Below are 10,000 nucleotides of genomic sequence, written 5' to 3' on the forward strand. Positions count from 1 at the left end.
CCCGGTCGCTTATTGAAAAATACAGCACTTTCATTTTGCTGTCGATCGATACCAAAAACATTTATGTAGCCCAGAAATAAGGGACTTATAGCGATTCGCACCAAAGCGGTTGATTTTCCAAAATTCGCGGCGTAATGACAGGGCTGGGGCAAATTTCCGGTCCATAGTGTAGGGTTTACTGACTCCTGCCTACATTAAAAACTAACAACCCTCAAAGTCCGCTATGGTTATAATGTCCCCTAAGAAAGAAAACTCGTTATCTTCTACATTGAATGGCAAAAAATACTCCATTCACACTTTTCCCTGCAACAGTTCTCCGTTAGCTTGAGCGTGTCTAAATCGTGACTTTCCATGAACTAAAAAAAATTATATTACCCCCAACACCAATAAAAAAATTAAAAAAATCATATCTTCATTAAAAGGCAAAAATCTTATCCCACTTTTCCCTGCAAGAGTTCCCCGTTAGCTTGAACGTGTCTAAATCGTGACTTTCCATGAACTAAAAAAAATTATATTACCCCCTACACAAATAAAAAATATCATTCTTTATTAAAAGGCAAAAAAATACTCCTATCCCAATTTTCCTTGCAAGAGTTCTCCGTTAGCTTGAACGAGTCTAAATCGAGACTTTCCATTATCTAAAAAAAATCATATTAGCCCCTATACCAATTAAAAAAAATCATATCTTCATAAAGGGAAAAAAAATACTCTTATCCCACTTTTCCCTGCAAGAGTTCCCCGTTAGCTTGAGTGTCTTAATCTTGACTTTCCATTAGGTAAAAACAATCATATTACCCCCTACACCAACAACAACAACAAAAAATCATATCATCTTCATTAAAAGGCAAAAAATACTCCTATCCCACTTTTCCCTGCAAGAGTTCTCCGTTAGCTTGAACGTGTCTAAATCGTGACTTTCCATTAGGTAAAAACAATCATATTACCCCCTACACCAACAACAACAAAAAATCATATCATCTTCATTAAAAGGCAAAAAATACTCTTATCCACTTTTCCCTGCAAGAATTCCCGTTAGCTTGAGTGTGTCTAAATCTTGACTTTCCATTAACTAAAAAAACATATTACCCCCTACACCAACAACAACAACAAAAAATCATATCATCTTCATTAAAAGGCAAAAAATACTCTTATCCCACTTTTCCTTGCAAGAGTTCCCCATTGCCTTCAGTGCGTCTGACTCATCGCGTTTCACTAATAAAAAACAACTCTCATATTATCCCCTATGAAAAAAATCCTCATATTATCTCCCACATTAAAAGGCAAAAAAATTATCTTATCCCACTTTCCACTGCAAGAACTCTACATACCTTGAGCGCGTCTGACTCCTGGCGCTCCATGACCTCCAGTATGATGGCGGCCAGCATGTTGAAGCCCTGGCAGTAGCCGACGCCCTTGTTCCAGCGCGCGAAGGCCAGCAGCACACGCTTCAGCATGGCCTGGTTGTCCTCGGCGTCCTCGCCACAGAACAGCGAACAGCCGGTGCGGTGAAGGTCCTGGGGGAAGGTTAGGTTAGGTGAGGTTAGGTTAGTTGTGGTGAGGTTAGGTTAGGTGAGGAAAGAGAGAATGTTAAGTAGATAAAATTAAAGGCACGGTGAGGTGTGGGGAACATAGATGGAGGGCAAGATTTGGGGAAAGGAAATAAAGTTGAAGGAAAGCAAAATATTGAAAAGAGGAAGCCATTAAAGAAGAGGAACAGCGAACAGCCCGTGCGGTGAAGGTCCTGCGGGAGGATATAATAACCAGAGATAATGATGAGATAATAGTGAAAGACATATAGGGTGAGATACTGTTAGGAATGGAGAGGTAAGGTGAGCAAGGTTTGGCGTATGCAAAGGTAAGCTAAAAATATAATAACCAGTGACATAGACTCTGGATACTCCGGATAATAGTTTTGTAGTATTACTCTCTCTCTCTCTCTCTCTCCACTTCAGGAACTCCACCTACAACACTTGTTTCCTCACTTATTTAGGAAAAATACCACCATCTCTTTTATCAATTCTTCGTGGACTTATGAGTGAATAAAGTATTACAGACAGCTATTCAGAACTGCTGTCTAATATAAGGAACAGGGACCATCAAATGGGATAAGAGGTCAGGATAATAACAGAATAATAAAACTATATATATATATATATATATATATATATATATATATATATATATATATATATATATATATATATATATATATATATATATATATATATATATATGTAAATTTTCTTTTATTGTAGTTGGGATAATGCATTAGGGTTTTCGTTTGTTGACGATGAATGCAGCGAAAGAAGTGCTTTTCTTACTCCAATTTACAACTAAGTAATTTATTCTTCGTTCCTTATATTTTCTAATAATTTCTTTTTATTAACTTGTATGCCCGTCTTTTTGGTGCTATTCTTATTCCAATCTATAACTAACTAATCTATTCTTCGTTTCTTATTTTCAAGGTATTTCTTTTATTAACTTCTATGCCTGTCTTTTTTAGTGCTTCTCTTATTCCAATCTATAACTAACTAATCAATTTTTCTTTCCTTATATTTTTCTAGTTATTTCTTTTTATTAACTTCTATGCTCGTCTTTTTGGTGCTTTTCTTATTCCAATCTATAACTAACTAATCTATTCTTTGCTTATTTTTCCAGATATTTCTTTTTATTAATTCGTATGCTCTTCTTTTGGGTACTTTTGTAATTCCAATCAATAACTAACTAATCTATTCTTTCCTTATATTTTCTAGTTGTTTTTTTTCATTAACTTCTATGCTCGTCTTTTTGGGTTCTTTTCTTATTCCAATTTATAACTAACTAATCTATTTCTCGTTCCTAATATTTTCTAGCTATTTCTTTTTATTAACTTCTATGCTTGTCTTTTTTGGTGCCTTTCTTATCCAATTTATAACTAACTTATCTATTCTTCTTTCCATATTTTTCTATTTACTTTTTTTCATTAACTTCTATGCTCGTCTTTTTAGTACTTTTCTTATTCCAATTTATAACTAACTAATCTATTTTTCGTTCCTTATATTTTCTAGTTCTGTCTTTTAATTAACTTCTATGCTTGTCTTTTTGGTACTTTTCTAATTCCAATCTATAACTAACTAATCTATCCCTCGTCCCACATTTTTCTTCTTATTTCTTTTTATTAACTTCTATGCCTGTCTTTTTGGTACTTTTCTTTATTCCAGTCTATAACTAATTAATCTATTCTTCATTCCTTAATTTTCTAGTTATTTCTTTTATTAACTTCTATGTCTTTTTAGCTTTTCTTTCAATCTATAACTAATCTATTCTTTCCTTATATTTTTCTAGTTATTTATTTTATTAACTTGTATGCTCGTCTTTTATTTTTCTTATAGCAATCTATAACTAACTAATCTATCCGTTCTTTTCCTTTTTTCAGTTATTTCTTTCATTAACTTCTATGCTTGTCTTTTGGTTCTTTTCTTATTCCAATCTATAACTAACTAATCTATTCTTTCCTTACTTTTCCAGGTATTTCTTTTCATTAACTTTTATGCTCGTCTTTTTGGTACTTTTCTTATTCAATCTATTACTAATTAATCTATTCTTTTTTCCTTATATTTTTCTAGTTATTTCTTTTCATTAACGTCTATGCTTGTCTTTTTGGTGCTTATCTTATCTCAATCTATAACTAACTAATCTAGTCTTCGTTCCTTATTTTTCTAGCTATTTCTTTTTATTAACTTGTATGCTTGTCTTTTTTGTGCATTTCTTATTCCAATCTATAACTTACTAATCTATTCTGCGTTCCTTATTTTTCTTCTTATTTCTTTTTATTAACTTCTATGCTCATCTTTTTTGGTACTTTTCTTATTCCAATCTATAATTAACTAATCTATTTTTCTTTCCTTATATTTTTCTAGTTATTTCTTTTTATTAACTTCTAAGCTTGTCTTTTTGGTGCTTCTCTTATTCCAATCTATAACTACTAATCTATTCTTCCCTTATTATTCCAGATATTTATATTTATTAATTCGTATGCTCGTCTTTTAGGTACGTTTCTTATTCCAATCAATAACTAACTAATCTATTCTTTTCTTATATTTTCTAGTTATTTCTTTTCATTAACTTCTATGCTCGTTTTTTTGTGTTCTTTTCTTATTCCAATTTATAACTATTCTATTCCTTGTTCCTTATATTTTCTAGCTATTTCTTTTTATTAACTTGTATGCCTGTCTTTTTTTATGCTTTTCTTATTCTAATTTATAACTAACTAATCTATTCTTTTTCCATATTTTTCTAATTATTTTTTTATTGACCTCTATGCTCGTTTTATTTGTTCTTTTCTTATTCCAAATTATAACTAACTAATCTATTTTTCTTTCTCTATTTTTCCAGGTACTCCTTTTTATTAACTTATATGCTTGTCTTTTTTGGAGATATTCTTATTCCAATTTATAACTAACTAATCTATTCTTCTTTCCATATTTTTCTATTTACTTCATTTCATTAACTTCTATGCTTGTCTTTTTTGGTACTTTTCTTTACTCCAGTCTATAACTAACTAATCTATTCTTCATTCCTTATTTTCTAGTTATTTCTTTTCATTAACTTCTATGCTTGTCGTTTTGGTACTTTTCTTATTTCAATCTATAAACAAGTAATCTATTTTTCGTTCTCTATATTTTCTAGTCATTTCTTTTTATTAACTTGTATGCTTGTCTTTTTTAGTGCTTTTCTTATTCTAATTTAGATTGGAATAAGAACAGCACTAAAAAGACAAGCAAAGTTAATGAAAATAAATACGTGGAAAAACAAGGGAAGAATAGGTTAGTTGGTTATAAATTGGAATAAGAAATGCACCAAAAAGACGAGCATAGAAATAATAAAAAGAAATACCCGGAAAAATAAAGAAGGAATAGATTAGTTAGTTATAAATTTGAATAAGAAAATAACCAAAAAAGACGCATACAAGTTAATAAAAGCAATGAAATAGAAATATAAGGAGCAAAAAATAGATTAGTTAGTTTTAGATTGGAATAAGAAAAGTACCAAAAAAAGACAGGCATAGAAGTTAATAAAAAGAAATACATGGAAAAATAAGTATCGAATAGATTAGTTAGTTATAGATTGGGATAAGATAAGTACCAAAAAGACGAGCATACAAGTTAATAAAAAAAATACCTCGAAAATAAGGAACAAAGAATATATTAGTTAGTTATATTTTGGAATAAGAAAACTACTAAAAAGAAAAGCATAGAAATAAATGAAAAGAAATAACGAGAAAAATAAGGAACGAAGAATAGATTAGTTAGTTATAGATTGGAATAAGAAAAGTACCAAAAAGACGAGCATAGAAGTTAAAAAAAAAAAAAATACCTGGAAGAATAAGGAACGAAGGATAGAGTAGTTAGTTATAAATTGGAATAAGAAATGCACCAAAAAGACGAGCATACAAATAATAAAAAGAAATACCTGGAAAAATAAGGAAGGAATAGATTAGTTATTTATAAATTTGAATAAGAAGAGAATAAAAAAACACAGGCATACAAGTTAATAAAAACAAATAAATATAAATACAAGGAGTAAAAAATTGATTAGTTAGTTATAGACTGGAATAGGAACAGCACCAAAAAGACCAGCATAGAAGTTAATAAAAAAAAAATAAGGAACGAGGAATAGATTAGTTAGTTATAAATTAGAATAAGAAAAGTACCAAAAAGCCAGGCATAGAAGTTAATGAAAAAAAATACCTGGAAAATGAGTGAGGAATAGATTAGTTAGTTATAAATTGGAATAAGAAAAGCACCAAAAAGACGAGCATATTAATAATAAAAAGAAATACCTGGAAAAATAATGAAGGAATAGATTACTTAGTTATAAATTGGAATAAGAAAAGCACTAATAAAGACAGGCATAGAAGTTAATGAAAAGAAATAACAAGAATATTTAAGGAAAGAAAAATGGATTAGTTAGTTATAGATTGGAATAAGAAAAGCACCAAAAATGACAAGCATTCAAGTTAATAAAAAGAAATAGCTAGAAAATATAAGGAATGAAGAATAGATTAGTTAGTTATAAATTGGAATAAGAAAAGAACCCAAAAAGACAAGCATAAAAGTTAATAAAAAGAAATTACTAGAAAATATAAGAAAAGAATACATTAGTTAGTTATTGATTGGAATAAGAAAAGTACCCAAAAGACGAGCATACGAATTAATAAAAAGAAATATCTGGAAAAATAAGGAAAGAATAGATTAGTTAGTTATAGATTGGAATAAGAGAAGCACCAAAAAGACAAGCATAGAAGTTAATAAAAAAATAACTAGAAAAATATAAGGAAAGAAAAATAGATTAGTTAGATATAGATTGGAATAAGAAAAGTATCAAAACAGACGAGGAGAGAAGTTAATAAAAAGAAATAACTAGAAAAATAATGAAAGAGGAATAGATTAGTTAGTTATAAATTGGAATAAGAAAAGCACTAAAAAAGACAGGCATAGAAGTTAATAAAAGAAATACCTCGAAAATAAGGAACGAAGAATAGATTAGTTACTTATAAATTGAAATAAGAAAAACACTAAAAAAAACAGGCAACAAGTTAATGAAAAGAAATAACTAGAAAAATAAGGAACGAAGGATACATTAGTTAGTTATAGATTGGATTAAAACATTGGAAAAAGACAAGCATAAAAGTTAATGAAAAGAAATAACTATAAAATATAAAGAACGAAGAATAGATTAGTTAGTTATAGATTGGAATAAAAGAAGTACCAAAAAAGACAGGAATAGAAGTTAATGAAAAGAAATAACTAGAAAATAAAGATGAAGGAATAGATTAGTTAGTTATAAATTGAAATAAGAAAAGAACCCCAAAAGACGAGCATAGATGTTAATGAAAAGAAATACCTGGGAAAATATGGAAAGACTAGATTAGTTAGTGATAAGAAAAGCTTTAAAGAGGACAAGCATACAAGTTAATAAAAAGAAACAGCTAGAAAATAAGGAACGAAGGATAGATTAGTTAGTTATAGATTGGAATAAGAAAACCACAAAAAAAGACAAACATAAAAGTTAATGAAAAGAAATAACAGAAAAATATTAAGAACGAAAAATAGATTAGTTAGTTATAAATTGGAATAAGAAAAGCACCAAAAAGACGAGCGTACAAAAAAAATAACTAGAGAATAAAAGGACCGAAGGATAGATTAATTAGGTATAGATTGGAATAAGGAAAATACTAAAAAAACGAGCATAAAAGTTAATAAGAAGAAGTAAATAGAAAAATATGGAAAAAAATAGATTAGTTAGTTATAGATTGGAATAATAAAAGAACCAAAATGACAGCATACAAGTTAATAAAAAGAAATGACTAGAAAATATAAGGAATGAGGAATAGATTACTTAGTTATAAATTGGAATACGAAAAGTATCAAAAAGACAGGCATAGAAGTTAATGAAAAGAAATACCTGGAAAAATAAGGAATGAAGAATAGATTAGTTAGTTATAGATTGGAAGTAACGTGAAGCAAGGTTTGGCGTATGGACTGTCTGTAAAGGTAAGGTAAAAATATAATAACCAGAGATAATGTTGAGATAATAGTGAAGGATATACAGGTTGAAATAATGTTAGGAAAGGTGAGGTAAAGTTAATATACGTAACTTGAGATAATGTTAGGAAAGGAGAGGTCAGGAGAAGCAAGTTTTGACGTATGGACTGTCTGGAAAGGTAAGGTAAATAATTATAACTAGAGATAATGTTGAGGTAATGTGAAATATATACAGGTTGAAATAATGTTAGGAAAGGTGAGGTAAAGTTAATATACGTAACTTGAGATAATGTTAGGAAAGGTGAAGTAACGAGAAGCAAGGTTTGGCGTATGGACTGTCTGTAAAGGGAAAGTAAAAATATAATTACTAGGGATACTCTTGAGATAATAGTGAAGGATATACAGGTTGAAATAATGTTAGGAAAGGAGAGGTAAATTTAATATATGTAACTTGAGATAATGTTAGGAAAGGTGAAGTAAGGTGAAGCAAGGTTTGGCGTATGGATTGAGTTTGATAGAAGAAAAGACAGGGATGGAGAGAATTGGGAGGAGAGAAATAAGAAATAGATAGATAGATAGATAGATAGAAAGATAGATGGAGAGAGCGAGAGTGATTCATGGTTCCTTTCCTTCCCCCCTCTCTCTCTCTCTCTCTCTCTCTCTCTCTCTCTCTCTCTCTCTCTCTCTCTCTCTCTCTCTCTCTCTCTCTCTCTCTCTCTCTCTCTCTCTCTCTCTCTCTCTCTCTCTCTCTCTCTCTCTCTCTCTCTCTCTCGTCTTCACACCTTCCTCCTCCTCCTCCTCCTCCTCCTCCTCGTTTAACGAAGTAATATCCTTCCTGAGATGTTATTTATTTTTTTAGTCAAAGGAGATATATACTTAAGAAGGAGGAGGAGGAGGAAGAGGAGGAAGAGAAAGACAAATATAGGTGGAAAAATATGTGCATCAGGAAGAAGAGATGGAGGAAAATGGGGAAGGAGGAGGAGGAGGAGGAGGAGGAGGAGGAGGAGGAGGAGGAAGAAGAGGAGGAGGAGGAGGAGGAGGAAAAAAGGTGAGGAAGGGGAGAAGAGGGAAGAACTGGAGGTGTAAATATTTTGTGCAGAAAGAAGAAGGAAAAGAAGAAGGAAAGGAAGAGGAGGAGGAGGAGGAGGAGCGGGAGGAGGAGGAGGAAGAAGAAGAGGAGGAGACATTGATATATAACGATAGAAATCTTATGAAACACTATTTTTCTCCTCCTCCTCCTCCTCCTCCTTCTCCTCTTCCTCCTTCTTCTCCTCCTTCTCCTCTTCCTCCTCCTCCTTACAGACAGAAAGAAAGAATTAAAAACAAAGAATCAAAACTAAAAATAAATAAGAAATAAAAGAAATAAATATATGAGAATTCGTGTAAAAGTCTACGGTAAAAGCGACCCGTGTTTTACTACCTTAAGCTTACCGGTATAGAGTTAGAGGAGGAGGAAGAGGAGGAGGAGGAGGAGGAGGGAAATGAAGAAGAGAAGGAGGAGGAGGAGGAGGAGAAAGTATATCAATAATAATAATAATAATAATAATAATAATAATAATAATAATAATAATAATAATAATAATAATAATAATAATAAGAGAGAGAGAATAAGAAGAAGAGATAATAATAAGAGATAATACATACACAATCTTCTCGAGAAAATTAAGGAAGCGTTCTCGCATTTCCACTTATTTTCCTCCTCCTCCTCCTCCTCCTCCTCCTCCTCCTTCTTTGTCTATCCAACTATTCATAACCTCTTTCTTTTTTCTGAATATATCCTCCTCTCTCTCTCTCTCTCTCTCTCTCTCTCTCTCTCTCTCTCTCTCTCTCTCTCTCTTCCTTCTTTTTCTTCTTCCTCTTTCTCCTTTTCCTCCTCCTCTTCTCCTCATCCTCCTCCCCTTCCTCTTCTCCTCATCCTCCTCCCCTTCCTCTCCTCCTCCTCCTCCTTCCTCTCTTCCTTTGCTCCCTCCTCCTCCTCCTCCTCCTTCTCCCCTCCGCCTCCTCCTTCTCCTTTGGTAAGCTTATGCATGTGTGTGTGTACAGTATATTCTCCCGACTCAGTTTCCTTCCTTTGATGTCGAGAGAGAGACAAGGAACCACTATGTCTTCCGGGCCGATATCCGCATCTTTTCACCGTGGACATTTTCCCTCGCCTTGACGCAGCAAAATAAAGCATTACCAGCACGTGAATAGCCACTAAGAGCGTGTTTTCTATGCTTTCCATATGGTTATTTTTTTAGGTTCTCTTGAGGTGCCTCGTGGACGGCCCATCTCGGTAGTGGCGCGGGGGAATTTTTTTATAGTGGCAGTCGTGGTGTGTGACTCTTGCCTGGCCCATGCTGCCCCCCGGTGCTCCTCCTGACCGAAGTCGCTGAAGTTAGGGTTGATTGAAGATACGGGCAAGAAGTGGGTATTCTTCAGACACTCGGCGATGGCTTGAAAAATAAGCGTGTTTCTGTGGGACTCGAACCTAC

At 32.3% G+C, this 10,000-nt stretch overlaps 1 protein-coding gene and 1 long non-coding RNA gene across 2 annotated transcripts in view; both read right to left on the reverse strand.

Annotated features, from left to right (window-relative positions):
- The window catches only part of LOC127003063 (serine-rich adhesin for platelets-like), a 43,387-nt gene that overhangs the window by 27,574 nt on the left and 5,813 nt on the right, over positions 1–10,000 (reverse strand). Inside the window, exon 3 of the mRNA XM_050869474.1 lies at positions 1,329–1,514. Within this exon, the coding sequence (XP_050725431.1) occupies positions 1,329–1,514 (186 nt within the window). The remainder of the gene's footprint in view (positions 1–1,328; positions 1,515–10,000) is intronic.
- The window catches only part of LOC127003064 (uncharacterized), a 2,118-nt gene continuing 1,644 nt past the window's right edge, over positions 9,527–10,000 (reverse strand). The window contains exon 3 of the long non-coding RNA XR_007756917.1: positions 9,527–10,000. This exon is cut by the window's right edge and continues 380 nt beyond it. This is a non-coding gene — a long non-coding RNA (uncharacterized LOC127003064).

The sequence above is a fragment of the Eriocheir sinensis genome, chromosome 24 (assembly GCF_024679095.1).
Source record: "Eriocheir sinensis breed Jianghai 21 chromosome 24, ASM2467909v1, whole genome shotgun sequence".
NCBI classification, from domain to species: domain Eukaryota; kingdom Metazoa; phylum Arthropoda; class Malacostraca; order Decapoda; family Varunidae; genus Eriocheir; species Eriocheir sinensis.